Below are 16,618 nucleotides of genomic sequence, written 5' to 3'. Positions count from 1 at the left end.
CCAGCAAAAACAGTTAAAACAAAATCTAGTGATACACCACACAAAAGACAGTAATTTCCTACAGTGCAGCAGTAACAGCAGAACATATTAAACCCTTTATAGACATTGATTTAACTTTTTGATCCTAGCACAGAGAGTTCAATTTCCAGCTGTGACATAGCAATGGTGGCAAGGGCCTCGTGCAAACCTAGAAAATACAGAACTAGTCAGGGCTCAGTGGGGCCATATGGCCCCTTTGTTGCAGCACCAGTTATAGATATGTTGTTGACGTCAAGAGGAGTTTTGCACTTCTCAGGGTTTTAAAAGCCGCAAATCTCCAGCCGGTTGGGTGCTAAGTGTGTAATGCACCAGGTTAGATGTATCTATTGCTTCCATGTGAAGAGCAGGACATTTTTTTTAGGCAGAGGAGCCTCAAGTGAGTGCTTGTGATGGTCGCATTAACTTGGGGTGGTATGGAAATTAGAGTGAAACAGCATCTGGAGGTTACAGATGTGGACTACTGGCTCTGGTTCTTAACTTACGGCGGAGACCAGGTGCAGCAAAAGAGTAAGAGCAATACCACTCAGTGAAAAAGCTTTGTGTCGACGTTTCCAGATACACGAAGCTCTCCTGCATTCATTCCCAACCTACTTCAATGTTGCTTTGATTGGAATTTTGCCCAGATCCTCTCACAACAGAAAAGTGCACCTGAATGCCTCCTGCTTACATTTAGAATTTGATCTTTTATGCATTTTATTTCATGTGTGCAAGGAATACCGGGTGTGACATGGCCTACTCTGCACTAGAATAGCCTATCCTTTAATAGTGTTGGTCTCTTGGAAAATCTTCTAATTTACTTCTCATTTTAGGAGATGATGTCTCTCTGCTGGTGGGAGGCTTAGCTCCGCCCACAGAAGATTATCAAGGAGGAGGGAAGTGAAGAGGAGTAGGGATTTCCAATCTACAACATACTGTCTAATAGTTGGGCCATCTCCTGTCTTTTAGCTGGCCAAGCTCACTCCTGCAATGGATAACAAACATTATTTTGATTTTAACTATATAACACCTGTCCATCATTTTTGTTTACCTGGCCTGAGGTGGGAAATAGAGCCATGCAGGTCTACGGCAGCCATCTTACTTCTTGCTTGTGGACACAGAGCACTCATTTGTGGGAGCAGGTTTGCAGGTGTTGAACACAAGGCTCTTCTGCAACCAGCACAGGGCAACGTTGATTGGCTTGGGATCAGCGTAGGTGCAACAGTAATCTGAGGGCATTCTAGATTCTGGTACTCCAGGGGTGGAGAAGTACCAGGGCAAAGAAGGCATGGTTCAAGCAGGTAAATGTAGGCCTGTAGAAAGGAGGAATATTCTGCACATAGAAGGATATGGGCAATTTAAGGAGATTTCGTTAGTTGAGCAATGAGATTCTTAAAATTCAAACTTGGGAAATTATGAATTCTAGTTTTATCCATGCAGAAGGCCAGCCTCTCAGCACCAACTAAATATGGGGGTAGCTTCACTGAAAGCCTTGTATGTAAAGAGTGTGGAATAGGGAAGAATCGTCCTGCTATGCCCACGTATAGCGCATGAATAAAGGAAGAAACAAAGCAAATGAGGGGAAACAGAAAGAGGTATCTTATGATAAAAGCTAGCATCAGTTTACCTCGTTTTCTGCATTTCCTGTGAACTCATGTTTCCATAATAGGTGTAGAGTCCTGCCGGACATATTCTAGTGTTTCCACCAGACACTCTGCTGAGGGCTGGCTTCCACACTCAACCCACACCCATCCATCACAGGAGTCACCAGTCAGGTGACCCTGCTAATAACAGAGGCCGGGCGCACCTCCCCTGGGCCAGATACAAGTAACCCTACGTCTGTGTCATCTATATTAGTAGCATTAGGGCCTAGGGCTACAATAGGCAATACTGTATTTCAGTGCAGTGAGGTGCTTTTGGTATTTTAAATTCAGAACCAAGACCAATTAAGAAGTTGCAGGCTATGTATACTCAGGCAGAACAATTAGACTAGTTTTCTACCTTAAGGATTTCAAGAAAAGGCTCAAACTTCTAATGAAATGGCAGGCTTTACTCAAACAGGATTATGGATGGTAAAAAGCCGACGATGTTAAACAATTACAGACGTGTTTTGCTTCCCTGGAGGGTGATGTTAGTAACATCCTACGAGAGTAAGAGAGCTTGAGCGTTGTTACCACACAAAAAAAGATCTCAATAATAAGGCAAGTAAGATATAAATAAAGGACACACATCAAATGAGCTAAAATAAAACACGTGCACAAACCTCCCTGCAAATGGAACCCGAGCGAGCAGAAGGTGCTCGAACGGCGGAGGTTTCCTTTCGGACCTGGGAGAATTCAGATCACAGGCAAAGGTATCGATTTTTCGAAAAGAAAGTCTGTAACCCAGGCATCCCAATCAAGGAGAAACCAAAATTAAATACCAGAATTGATTGGTTGCACTGACCAGGACGACTTTGTTACTTAGATGTTAATAAATCACCCGGAGAGGGATTTTGGAATTATCGGCTGTTACTAAAGAAAAAAAAAGGTCACGGAGGGTGTTTAAATGTTCTGATCTATAATAAAAAAGGAAAACCGCAGTGCCTTGTGGGCAGGTCCATGTGGCATTGAGGAAAGTCAGAAGGGTTGTTGTACGTTCACAATCTGTTGTATTAACAACGGGTTACCTTCGATTATAGAACAATAATAACTGGACACTTCTACATGACTTGGGCCTTATTTAGGGTTTAACAGAATGGGGGTAATTCTGTAAACTTGCTTGCTCCACCAGTAGAAATTTTTTACCAGTGGTACCCAAGACAATGTGGCCTTTCGGGCAGATGCTCAGACATAAGTTTTCATTGTTTGGGACTGCCACGGAAATCCTGACGGTCCCACACCCGAAAATAAATAAATGACAACTAGCATGTCAGAGCCATTTACTTTTTTGATCTTCAGTAACAACCTCCCAGTTATAAGCTTCCAATTTCGGGGTTTGTTTTGAGAAACATGGCTCCCGCACAGCAAAAGCTTTAGTCACTTCTGAGGAGCAGCTATTGCAGCACCTTTGCTGAAGCCACAGAGATATCCACCTCCCTGGCAAACATCTTTAAATATGGCAGGATGTTCTTTGTCAGGGCAGCGTGGTACACTCCTCCGCTGACCTGCCAGAACAGCATGCAGCCTGAGTAACTCCACAGAAGCTGCAAAGTTTGTAGAGCAAACTCTTTAAACATGGCGCCCGCTCAAATGAATTGCTTTGAAGAGAGCCACCAAGGCAGCTTCTCCCTCGAAACAGACAGACCCCCAGCAGGTAAGGCCAGTTCTCTAAACATGGAAGATGGCCCTCTGCCAGGGTGACAAGACCATGACCTCTGCAACCCGGATGGATTGTGGGCTGCTCACTAGTGCCCAAATATGACCCTTGGCCACTTATGCATTAGGTCATGTGAAACCAGTCTGTGAGGTGCTAAAGGAAATAAACATTGCAATCCACGCCTATTTCCCAGTTTTCACTACTTCACACCATACTGGCAGGTTCTGGTACCCCTAAGCATCACTGCACGTCAAGTACAACTCTGAGGTGCTCCAAAGAGGGTCCAATGTCCATGAATGCTTTACGGGTTTGATAGAGGTCCATCTTTGCATGGCAGAGACACGTTAAAAGAGCACTGCCTTTAAATTATGTAATTAGTCAGAGCTTTACTTGGAATTACTTAGGCTAAGGAGCAGGCCAGGCAAGTACACTGTGCAAAAAATGTACATAACTATAAATAACGCATGCACCTCTCCCTCTGCTTTGCCTCGAGACACACGTCTAAGGGTATTTCTTACAAATGCACGCCTGCTAAACAACATAACCTTAACTCTCACCAAAATAGGAAATTTAACGAATCCTAGCTCCTGCTGTGACCTTACACCGGGTCCTCATACTCGATCTTCATACTAAACTACAACCGGTACTCCCTACAAACTTTATCCCCAAACTCTCAGCTCCAGTCGTTAGCCTGAAAGCCAACCAAAACCCCCAAAATCCACCATGACACAAATGGCAGATACAGCTCCACGCATAAATAATCCCGCCTCCGTGCGCTGTGAGACGGCGCGTACAGACATACACTCGAACGTAACATGGGCACGAGCAGCTTCTTCAGGCTAAGCTCAGTGTGCCAAAGAAGCTCCTGATAACACAGGGTTACTCTTACCTTTCCCAGTGACTGCAGACATTCGGGTCGTCTGGGTTTAACGAGGTGGCCGTGTTGAGCAGGAAAGACACAGCAAGTGCTGGTAGGAACCAGTACGTGGTACCACAGGACACCATCCTCAAACCTACAAAGAAAAGATGTCCATGAAATAAAGTCATCTGCAGCAACACCAAAGGAAATCACATGCACCAGCCAAGAGGCAAAGCTCGGGCAGTAAGTTACAGCAGGAAGGTGTCAAGACATAAGGGCAGTATTATGCATTGTGGCACAGAGATATCTAGGTTGTGGTACATTACAGAACAGAGAAAGAACAAGGGCAGAGGCCTAGTTATCAATAGTGCAGCCTGTGCAATACCACCAGGACCCTTAGGAGCTCATTGTACCCTATGTACAACTTTATGAATGAAATGGCCCGTTTTCCCTGCTTGCGCTAGGGCCTGCAATTCTCTTGCTACACCGCTGCACAGAGGAGAGTGTAAGAAGGAAAGAGAGGAAATGAAGGAAAGCAGGCAAGAGTGAGGGAGAGGGAAAGAGTACGAGGCAGCACCTAGGAAGGAGAAGTGAAAATAAAAGCTGAGAAATTAGGAAAAACACGGCAAATAAGGAGAAACGCAAGACGATTAACGAGGAAAACACCAGAGAAGGGAGTGGAAAGAATGACAATGAGGATTATTAAAAACAGGGAAAATATGAACTAGGAGTAAAGAATTAAAAGTGGGAAAGTGAAAAGAGGCAGAACGAAATGGAAGTTAAAAGTGAGAAGAAACATTAAAGAAGGTAAAAAATAAAAACATCTGCAGAAGAAAGACTGAAAGGATGAGTAAATCAAAGGATGGAAAGATAGATCAGAAGAGCAAATGAAAGAATGTGTAACATATATGTGGTGGTGGGGGAGGTTGAGGGTTGTGAAAGGTTTCTAACTGAATGCACTTTAGATATCCGAGAGCAGTTTGGTATATGTACCCTTTTGTGCACTGAAAGGGAAGCAGAAGAAAAACACTAAAATACACATTGAAATAGATTAACACACAATGGCAAAGTTAATATGTATCACCTTTATAATACAAGGGCCAAGCTATTGGTTTTGGCAATGCTTTTTTGCAAAGCACTGCTACAGCGAACGTTTTAAAAAATGAACATACTAGAGTAAAGGCAAATACATATCCAAAGGTATTTCTAAATCGTACCTTGAACTGAATAATTTAATTCTTTATAATCAGCATGGTTGATCTTTCAAAACGTTTTCACACAGTAATGCATGAAAATAATTTAAAGCGAATAATGAGATGTCAGAAGTTTAAGGAAAAAGTGTGCTTTAGGCCTAATTTATATTACACAGGATTTGGAACTAAAACAAATGCTCAAGCCATTTGGTAGTCTACAGCAACATTCAGGAGAACACAACACTTTTCTAGTCATACTAAATACACCTTCTGCATGAAATGTCTGCCCCTACTCCAGCTCCACAAATTTGGCCCGTGTGTGTCCATGCCTAGGCATTAATGCAACATGTGTAAGGCACATGATAAAAACATTGTGTAGGAAAGTGCCCATTTTGACATGCTCAAACCCCACTTTTTGCTCACTGGTACTGAGGTATTTTGAGCGAGGTGCACTGAGTCCTGGCCAAACAGTTCCTCAGTGCCAGTGTTCTTTCCCTAAAACAAGGTAAAATGTGTACAATTGGCACACAGTCCTGTACCTCTGTAAGTCCCTAGAAAATGATACCTCTGGTACCCAGGGCCTGGGTACTCGAGCAGGATGGCTAGCAAATATGCATACCAAAGCCAAGGACCTCAAAGACTGTCGCCTTTGGTATGTGACCCTGGCTCCCCCAGACCTGGGAGTTGCCACCCCCTGCCCCAAGGCCCACATGGCACCAAGACAAGTGGGAAAATTATTTATGCAGTAGGCATGTTATACCTCTGGGCATGCCACACCTCTGTGGTGGGCTACCTGAAGCGCACATTCAAGGAAGGGTTCCACCAACTCGATTTTGGTGGAACTAGGAATTCTGGGACAGGGTTATACCCACTTCCCACAAGAAGTCTGGGGCCACTGAAGCAGCAACCATCCAGGAGGAGGTCATTGTACTCCAAGAAGCCAGTCCCGTCTCCCCACAAAATGAGGAATCATCAGGACCAACCGTAGACGTCCAGCACCAATACTTGAGCTACCAGACCCCTTGCAGCAACCAAGGCTTGCTGAAGTCCAACCCGGATTCCAACATCACACCTGAAAACCAGCCATCGAGGGAGGTCAGCACCACAGAGGACATCATCCAGAAGCATCCAGTTGCCTTGCTTTGTCCCTCTTCTTGCAGATCCACCAAAGAACAGTGGGTGCCTTGACGCAGGAGCACCGACGACGAAGACCCTCTGCACAAGAGCTCCATGGCCCGTGTCCTTGACATCCATTGGTGTTCCCTTGCTCCCAGAACCCACACCAATGGAGCCCACTGTTGGGAGCTCCCGGACTTGTCCCAAAGTCCCTGTTGCATTCTCTTTCTAGATGGCCCCCTCTTTGCCAACCATGCAGTCTGCAGACTAGCACCACTGCACCAAGATGCCCAACTGCAGGTAAAACTGTATTGATGGTCTTTCTTGTGACCTTGCACCCCTAGCACACTGGAATCCACCGGGGACCCCTGAGAACTGTTTGCAAGGACCCCTTTGCAAAGTACTTTGGAACCCTTACTGAATAAAAGCATATATGAGTGAAAGTGTTACTTGCTAAATCAATACAACTGCAACAATACTTAACTCCCTTAAAGTATTCTGGTGTATAAACAAAGTAACTATTTTTCTAAACATTGGCCTTGACTTCCTTCTTCATTGTGTGTTTCATTTATTGATTCTGTGTTCAACAAATGCTTAGCACTACCCTTTGATAAGCCCAACTGCTCGCCCACACTACCACAAAAGAGAGCTTTTGGGAAAGGCCGTGTGTACTATTTGCATAGTGTACCCCTACATTGGGTACACTACATAGATAGCCAGCTTTAGCAGATAAACACTGCTCCTTAGTCAAAATTGGGCACAAATGTACTTACTGCAGTGATCTTATAGACGAGCTACAAGGGTGATGAGCAAGACAGAAAGCTGTGGAAGCAAATCACTACCTGATGGAGAAAGAGCAAGAAAACACGTGCACATCTACGGATCATTCAAAGAAAAACAAAAAATAGTTCCCTCATGTGTGCCGTGGATGGATACCAATGAAGAGGCTTAGCGCACAGATGAGAGAATGAAAACACGAGGAGAGTGGTTTGCTAATTGACTGTCTAAGTCAACAGATGAGAGGCAGCATAAAGCAACAACACAGTCTATGGAATAGCCTGCAAACTACAATGAAGACAAAATTACTTCCTGGTATCAACGTATGTGCTCAGCATGCTTGCACAGGCGATAGGATTCTGAGCTGGCCGGCACATAAAGCACTCTCTGCCTCATTTCATGGGCCACAGTATTTCCAAATGGTAAAAACTCACTTGGAAAATTTGTTACCACAGGTATCAGTTTTTATGCACAATGATGTTTCCTCCTTAGTCCGAATTTCATGTTGGAATTGGGAATAACTTGGTATTGCGGTTTTATATCACATATAACTGTACTGTTTCGCCCTTACATACATGGGAATGTCAGAATGGTGAAAAAACATTAATCTAGGCTGTACCTGAATAAGGTTTTGAGGGGTAACATTGTAGGTGCAAATGCAAATTGTGTGAGACTCCGTATCGAGTTTGGGTGCAAACACCATTTGCCCCTAATTTCTGAGATTCAGAATTACATCCTTTGTATTGTATCGACAGAAAGAGAGAACACAAATTACTTGTTTCCTGAGGTCTAACAGAAACCTACCTGGCCAGTGTTAGAGAAATCCCTAATTGACATAAGCAGTAGCCTGCCCTTACTTCACATGATAAAAATCCCCTCACAATTCACAAACCCAACAATTTTCCCATCATTAAGAAGCACAGGGCACTCTACACACAGGTTTCTGAAGCTCTTGTGATTTTTTACTCGTAAACACGGTTGTGAAAAAATACGTATTGGGAAAAAATCTATTGCATGTGACAAGTGGTTCTTGGGAGCATTCTTCAGCTTCAATGTCAGATGGTGGACGGTTATTTCAAGTCCTTCCAAGATCTGCAATATGCATTTTCTATTAAAAAGACCTGCAATATGAATTTTCTATTGAATTTTCGCAATATTGAAAGTATTTATTACAGGTGCACTCCCTGAAGAAGCAGTTAGATAACACTCTCACATACTATCTCCTACTCTGATCCTTTTGTTCTTGAGACTAAAGCATGGGCATGCATGTTTTCAGGCTAGTTGAAATTCTAGTGAACCTTTCTCTGGAGATATTGAAAATGCCCTGAAGATCCCTTGGTTAGAGTAAATATTGAAAACATTTGAAGATAAGCAGTCAGGCCCCTGCGTATACACTTCAAAGGTCTACACAAACAGAATCTAATATTATTTTCTTTAAGATCTTGCATAACTGTTCTAAAGCCCATCAGCTTGTTGACCAGACTCAACAAGCATATACTTTTCTGACAATACCATCTACCTGATTGCAACTTTGGTTTTGCCCCAAGCTGGATTTATAATGATCGAAGGTATGGACAGCCATGAGGCACATGAGTGGATATAATGTTAAGGTGACTTATTTGTTAACCTTGCTGTGCACTGGCATAACAGGCATCACAAGCCATTAAACAGGCGAAGGGGGGTTGAAAGTTTACGAGATCACACGGATGTAGGTCTGCTCAGGTCTAGAGCCAACAATACTTGCATTTCTCTTTTGTACAACCTAAGCCCCCAAGCCCCCTCTTTCTTCAGCACTCTTGATATACCGCTCAATAAATTAAATCTGGACACAAGCGTGTTGTATTTGTGTAAACCTCTTCTAGTTAGATAGATGGACTTTGTTTTACGTTTAGAGTGTTTTAGTCTCTTAGACTAAAATTAATCGAGTCCAAATATAAACAAGCAATTGCAATGCAATGGGTCTTGCGTTTGCTCGAGTTAGAGCCCTTTGCGTTTTAAACTCCTAACTGGACTTTTCTTGCCACATAAACTGAAAAGTAAAAGAGTTTCACATAGGCGAGCTGACGGCCGCCATGAGGGCGAAGCAGATGCACAAAAGAAAACAGAAATTCGCTCGCAGTGAAACGTATTGGCAAAAGTGCAATTATCCATGTGACCGAGCTGATGTTATGCATAACGCTCGACTACTGCCCAGCAAGATCACGCTGCCTAGGAAATAAAAAGAAAAAGTGGTCACGAAACCATAACGAAAACATCGATCCTCGTATGATTTCAGTAGTTAGCCGGTGCGCTCGAGAAGGGCTAAACACCGGAAAAGGCATGACATATGCATGCCTTTCACTGATGAAATCAAGCGAATTTTAAAAAGGTAAGCCCACAAACCAACCAAACTGAGGGTGTGTTTAAAAGCCCACAGAGAGATTACACCAGAGACAGAGCGCTTTGGGCACTCGACCCCAAACAGTCAGAAAAAATAGGAAAACAGTGGGTTGGTGGAGAGTAAAGAGAGGGAGAAACACAATTTAGAATAAAAAGCACAAAAAAGTGAATGCAGCATTGCCAATGTAGGATTAAAAGTTATTGAGAACCAATCGTGAAAATCAAAAGATGGGGTCTGCAAATCTTGTGTGAAATTTGGAACCAGCAGTTACTAATAATGTATTGTTCATGTTCCCTTGCTGGCAAGGTTGGTATGCATTTGAGCCATTGCCATTGAGATCTGTGTGAAACATGTAGGTAACACACACTGTATGAACCTTTTCAGGAGCTCCAGGGGTTAGTGGAGCAAGTCTGTAACAATGGAGGCCTTTTACCACTGGTGACCTGAGGCTTCATGGTACTATCAGCCCAAGACTGAGCATCAAGTATAAAACCCCTTTAGCACTTGACCCTCGAAGAGGCAAAGTCAAGTAGTCCAAAAACGGTGTCTCGGCGGCGGTGGGAGGTAGAAGCTGGGGAAAATGTACAATAGCAGCCAATAAATCAATGTACAGCAAACACTTTCACATTTATGAAAAAGTATCTTACTTTCTCCTAAAACACACCATAAAAATTAACATAAACATGAGAGGACAAATCTATGGTATACAGTAGACAGCGCTATGTGTGGGGGCCAGCCAGTATTAGCTGGGACTACTCTCCAACAATTGGGTTACATTGCTTCATACTCAACACTTCTCGGGAGAAATCTAGTAGTTACTAGCAGCTAACACAGCCTGACGTTTCAAGAGTTTATGAAGATGTTTATGCACATGCCAATGCTCAGGAAATTCAACAATGAGAAGAAGAAATGGGATGTGGGGGTGGAAGACAATCTAGCACACCAAAACCTTTCTCAGCATGGCGCGGTGAAACCCCCCCTTTTCGTTACTTTTTTCATCATAGTTTGCACAAGGTGAGGTGATGCCTCGGTTAGATGAAAGAAAAAAGAGGTACGTCCTTTAGGCTGCACCACCACCGAGAGCAAGAGCATAAGATTATTTTCTAGGAGAACTTTGACAACATCCTAAGGCTGCCTCCCCTAGTACTGGAAATTAAACTTTAAGAGAGTGCATGGAAGAGGTAGGAAATTAGTCCATTGAACAATTGGAAGGAGCTGTGAGCCAATCCAGTCCATCCTGCCCCATCGTCCTGACAGATCCAGCCGAGATGGCGTATGCGGCTCTGCGCTAACTGGCTCTAACTGGCTCTAATGACGGATTAATTTAAAAACAAGACTAAATAAAAGACAAGTAAGATTCCGGAAAACATTTCCCCTCTGTCCATCATGCTCCTCTGTGGAGATGTATGAGGGAATGAAGAGTACTAATGAAGGTGGGTGATTTATAGGTGCTGCGTCAAATTTATGTTAAAGTCAGCATTCAATTTACTATGAGGAGACATCTTTAGAGGGTAAAGACTGATGAGAAACTATCCCTAGGCAATGAGCACAGTGTGCCAAGAGGCCTCTGGATCTAAATATAGTTACACTACAGCAGGGAAAATGCAGCTGCACACTGGAAGAGGGAACCTGAACGTCTACACTGGAGGGGGTGTAAGTATGTGTACCCTGGGGGTCGGGGAGGAGCGTGGAGTGGGCAATATAAGTATATGTACACAGAAGGGGTGGGAGGAACATGGTCTTATGTTATGCTGCTTGAACAACCCTTAGGCCTCCCCTAGGCATCTTTAAAGGAGGGGAATTGAGAATGAAGGAAAGGGGAGGTCAGTGGGAAGAGTTTTAACCATGACAGTAGCTTACAGTCGGTGCTTAATTTATTAAATAATACATGCAGGGGGAGGACACAACATTTTTTTAAGATGTTCGCCACAGGTGCTACTGAAGGTCGAGTTTGCCAAACACAAAGGCTGTCTCATCTTGAAGCCACATAACGCTTCGTTCTTCTACCACTCTACAGTCCTTGCTCCTTTATCTCACTCCAGCATGGTTTGTACACCTGTGCTGTCTCCCTTTGTCACGGTTTTCAATCTTTCTCTTCCACCTTTCTCCCCCTTTTCTGCCTTTTTTCTATTTTGTGTTGGGTCAAAGTCTGATGATGAAAAATAAGCCTAGATGAGGGTAGGTGTCTGGAAGGTTGGTGGAAGTGTATACGGCTATTGAGCTAAGTGGGCCCTATGCTGTGTAGTACTTTATATGTGTGACTGAGAATGAACTGAGCGCACTTGTATATTGGGAGCCAGTAGAGTTCCTTGAAGTGTTAAGTGATGTGGATGTGGCGAAGTACGTTGAGGATGAATTTTACTGCTACACTTTGGATGGTCTGGAGCCGGTTCGGGTGCTGTTTTGTGATTCCCATGTAGGATGCATTGCCGTAGTCAAGTCTGCTGGTAATCAGGGCCTGTGTGACTGTTTTCCTGGTGTTTTCTGGTAGTGGCTTGAAGATTTTTCACAGCATCCTCAGGATGCAGAAACAGGTGGATGTCACCTTGTTTACTTGAGATTTCATGTCATGCTTGTCGTCTAGGATGGTTCTTAAGTTTCTGGTGAGGGTGGTGGCGGTTGGTGTGGAGCTGAAGTCTACCGGTCACTAGGTGAAATCCCAAGCAGATGTTTTCCTTCCAAAGTTCACCACTTCGGTCTTGTCAGAGTTGAGCTTGAGGCAGTTGGATTTACTGTGGTCTTGCAGGTAGCGAAGTTGATTTTTGTTACAGGAGTTTTGTCTGTGAAGGAGAGTATCAGTTGGGTGTTGACTTTGTGTTGGATGCCAGTTTCATGTAGTCTTCTGCTCAAGGTGGAGTGGGAGAAAGTGCTAAAGGCCACTAAGAGGTTGAGCAGGACGAGAGTCACTGCTTCTCCTTGATTGAGGATCATTCTGATGTTGTTTGTTACTGCGATGAGGGGGGGTCTCTGTTTTGTGAGTGGATATGAAGCTAGGAGATGTGTATGTTGGGGTAGCTGGTGAGTGGCTTGCTGATGGCTTTCTCCACAACCTTGGCAGATTAAGGCAGTAGGGAGCTCAGTACGCAGTATGCTTGCTGGGTGGGGTCTGCCTACGATTTCTTTAGTAGTGAGTTAACAGCTGCCTGTTTCCACATCTCTGGGAACATTGCAGTGGTGATGGAGGTGTTCAGGATGCAGGTCAGTCCTTCATTGATCATAGAGATGCCCATAATGGAGATGTGGTAGGGGTCTGTCAGGGCCACTGAGTGGATGGTTTCCATGATGTTGGTTGTCTCTTCCATGATGATTATTGGCCATGTAGTCAGGGTGTTTCCTAGGTTCTTTTGTGGGTAAGCTGGACCATTGTAAGCAAGGCTGCTGGGGTTTGGCTGAGGATCAAAGTTGTTATAGATGGTTTCCATTTTGTTGCTGAAGAATACCAATAGGTTGCCGCACAGGTTTTGCAAGAGAGGGGTGCTGTTTGTGGTCAAAACCGGAGCTGTGAAGTCTTTGATGATACTGACCATCTCCTTGTAGCTATTGTAGCTATTATCTATGCACTCGGCTAAGGCTGTCTTTTTGGCTTGTCAGATCTGCTGGTGGCAGCACCTCAGTGCCAATTTAAAGGTGTCTGTGACTCTTTTTTTCAGATTTTTTTACCATCTTCTTCCTAGTTTTTTGCAGTCTTGTTTAGTTGAGTGGAGTTCTTCAGCATACCTGCTTGCCTTCTTCTAAGTTCTCTTTTGGTTGTTGTGTTTATGGTGTGCCAGTGAGTGAGTTCAGTCTATAATCCACCTCTCGAGCGGTTTGATGTTGTTGTTTAGATTGCAGTTAGAGTTTGGCTGGTTCATTTGGAGAGTGTGGGACCAGTTTGATTTTGAGATGCTCCTCCAGCTCTGAATGGCCAGGTTGGTGATGGCGGGCTTCTTTTGGTGACGGATATTGAGTTGGCTGTGGATGATGGTGTGGCAGGTCCAGGCGAGAGGAGTAGTTGCAGTGAATGCTTCTTCTGTGCTGTGCTGTATGGCAGGACCAGAGGATGGGTGTCTCTGGTTGAGTGACTGGAGCAACACTGCAGAGTACCAGGGTTCGTGACGCTAGGCATGGTCCAGGAGTAAACGTACTCACCTTTGGCGTGTCAGCGGTGCACCCATTGCATGCATTCACTGCACGTCCACGCTGCGGCCAGTATTAAGTAGGTCATGAGAGGGGGTAGGAGCACAGGGGGCAGTGGGTTTGGCTTTGCGTGAGAGCAGGAAGGAGCAGGAGGCACAGGTAGGAACAGGTAAGGAGCAGAGGGTGGAGGGAGTTGTGGCACAGGAGGTTGGAAAAGGAGCACAGGAAGGAGGCACCAATAAGACAGCAACAGGCACAGGAAAAAAAGAGCGAAAAAGTCAAAAATCAGAGAAAGGCACAAAAGGCAAGAGAACAAAGAGTGAAAAGGCAAAATAGCAAAGAGTGAAAGGCAAAAATATAAAAAAAGGGAAAAGGCACAAAGGCAAATGGAGCAAAGACGATTTTCGAAAAAGAAATGTGTAATTGCTTCTGGCTTTAAAAAAAATGCAATGTATTTATTATATGTAATGTGCATTGTTTATTATTTTAATATTATTTTCATTAAAATGTCTGTATCGATAGGTGATGGTCTTAAATAAACATATTTTGACACAAAAAAACAAGGAAGGCAGGGAGAGATACGGGCTTATGGCTACTTGCAACATTAGAAGTTATTCATTTTACAGGAAGTTATTAAAAATTAGGTCTTTAGCTGGCAGTCGGTTTGCACCCTGTCCAAGTAGGGACCCTCACTCTAGCCAGGGTAAGGGAGAAACCCGCTCAGGTAAACCCTGCACACCCATCTGGTAGTTTGGCATGAGCAGTCAGGCTTATCTCGGAATCAATGTGTACAGCATTTTCACATAAGACACAGTAATACAGTGAAAACACTACAAAAGGGCAACACACCACACCAGTTTTAGAAAAAAGCCAATATTTCTCTGAAAAATTCAACATACAGTAATAAAAATGTGAATTTAGCAAGAATTCCTTAAAAATTCAGTTCCTTGAAGTCAATAGCTCCACCTGGGGCTATCACTGCATTGTGATCAACAAAATTAACAGTTCAGGCCAGCCGTGGTATCGCGGACCAGCTACAGTGTCGGGAAGACCCACAAACAGTACCTTGGAAATGCAGGGCATTGTGATCCTCACGATGAGATCCAGAGAGCAGCACCGCTGGCGTCGGTTCTGGAGGTCGGTGTGGGGTCGTCGAGCCCTTGAAGTCACACGCATTGCAGATTGAACTCCAGGCTGATGAAGTCAGGACCTCTGGAATGGATGGGGTGTGAAGTGGGACAATGCAATGTGCAGTGCCCACAGGTCATGGTGCAGGCAGCGGCTCGGTGACAGCCTCAAGCGGCATCAGTGAAACAAGGGCTGCGGTGAGAAGTGGGGCGGTGCAACGTGCGGTGTCATCAGGTCACGGCACAGGCAGCCGCGTCGTCGTTGCTGAAGCACTGTTGTCGGTAGACCCAAGTCAGAAGTGTGGCACAGGACGGGCTTCGTGTGGCATCCACGGGTCACGGTGCAGACAGGGGCACCTGGGGTATGACACTGGTGTCAATGGTGCTGGCGTCGGTGTACCGAGGCTGTGGTGCGGGATGAGACGGTGCTTCGTGTACCTCACAAGCGGTGTCCACAGGCCACCGTGCAGGCAGCGGCACTGGTGCCAGTAGGAGCAGCTTCGCCGGGGATGCCTAGGCTGCGGTGTGAGCAAGGCGATGCTGGAGTGCGGGGCCCACAGGTCACAGTGCAAGCAGCAGCTCGGTGGCGGCCTCAGATGGTGGCATCAGTGAGACCAGGGTTGCAGTGCGCAGCAGGGTGGTGCAGCTCCGTGCAGTCTCAGCAGGTCACAGTGCAGGCCAGCGGGATCGTTGGCACAGTGGCAGTTGTTTTTCTTCTTGAACAGCACAAAACGCACAGTTCCCAGTGCTGTAGGGCAAATGAAACTGAAGTCTTTGATATCCCTGAAACTTCAAACAGGAGGCAGGTCTACTCCAAGCCCTTCGAGAACTTTCTCAAGCAGGAGACACAGCAAAGTTCACCCTTTTCTCCCTTTTGAGGCAGACGCAGCAACTGCAGGCCAAACCAGCAAAGCAAAACAGCAAAGGGGCAGTACTCCTCCAGCTTTTCAGCTCTTCAGCTCTTCTCCTTGGCAAGGGTTCCTCTTGATCCAGAAAGATTGTAAATGTCTGGGTTTTTTGGGCCACTACTTATACCACTTTCTGCAGTGCTTAATTTGTGAATAAAAACATGCCGGTGCCCAAAGCCCTCCTCTTAAACATGCGCTGCTGCAATTAAATGTGCAGACAGGGAATACTAAGGCAGCGTAATCCTGAAGCCATCCCAGCCTCTTTAATCCATTTACAGCCACTCTTGTCCCTTCAGTTCACTCCTGCAGCTTTCTGCTTTCTCTCATTGTGACACTTTTTCATTTTTCTCTTCCTCCATCTTTCCCATATGTGTCTTTTGCTCGGGGTAAATGCTTGGGGCAGAAAAATAAGCGCCAGTCCTCAAAAATAAGTGCTGGTGCTCCACACCAGAAACAACAAGCACAAATTAAGCACTGCCTTTCTGCCTTTGAAATAGGCAAACTTCAAAGGAAAGTTTCTGTTGTTCATGAGATCCTGCCTTGCCCAGGCCAGGCCCCAGATACACACCAAGGGTGGGAGACTGCATTGTGTGAGGGCAGGCACAGTCCTTTCAGGTGTAAGTGATCACTCCTCCCTTCACTCTAGCTCAGATGGCTCATCAGGATTTGCAGGCCTCACCCAGCCCCCTTCATGTCACTGTCTATAGGAGAGGTGTAAACAACCCAACTGTCAAACTGTCCTAGACAGGGAATCCACAAACAGGCAGGGTCACAGAATGGTTTAAGCAAGAAAATGCCTACTTTCTAAAAGTAGCATTTTCAAACTAACA

The 16,618-nt window shown here is 44.9% G+C and overlaps 1 protein-coding gene across 2 annotated transcripts in view; it reads right to left on the bottom strand.

Moving 5' to 3' along the window:
• MEGF11 (multiple EGF like domains 11) overlaps nt 1-16,618 on the bottom strand; it is a 1,692,327-nt gene that overhangs the window by 1,227,836 nt on the left and 447,873 nt on the right. For both annotated transcript variants that reach the window (XM_069222897.1, XM_069222898.1), the window contains exon 2: nt 4,202-4,325. In XM_069222897.1, coding sequence (XP_069078998.1) covers nt 4,202-4,317 — 116 coding nt within the window. In that variant the 5' untranslated portion in view covers nt 4,318-4,325. The remainder of the gene's footprint in view (nt 1-4,201; nt 4,326-16,618) is intronic.

The sequence above is a fragment of the Pleurodeles waltl genome, chromosome 3_1 (genome assembly GCF_031143425.1).
Source record: "Pleurodeles waltl isolate 20211129_DDA chromosome 3_1, aPleWal1.hap1.20221129, whole genome shotgun sequence".
Lineage (NCBI taxonomy): Eukaryota > Metazoa > Chordata > Amphibia > Caudata > Salamandridae > Pleurodeles > Pleurodeles waltl.
Note: the sequence above shows the minus strand (reverse complement) of the source record. Positions and strands in the feature narration are given on the sequence as shown.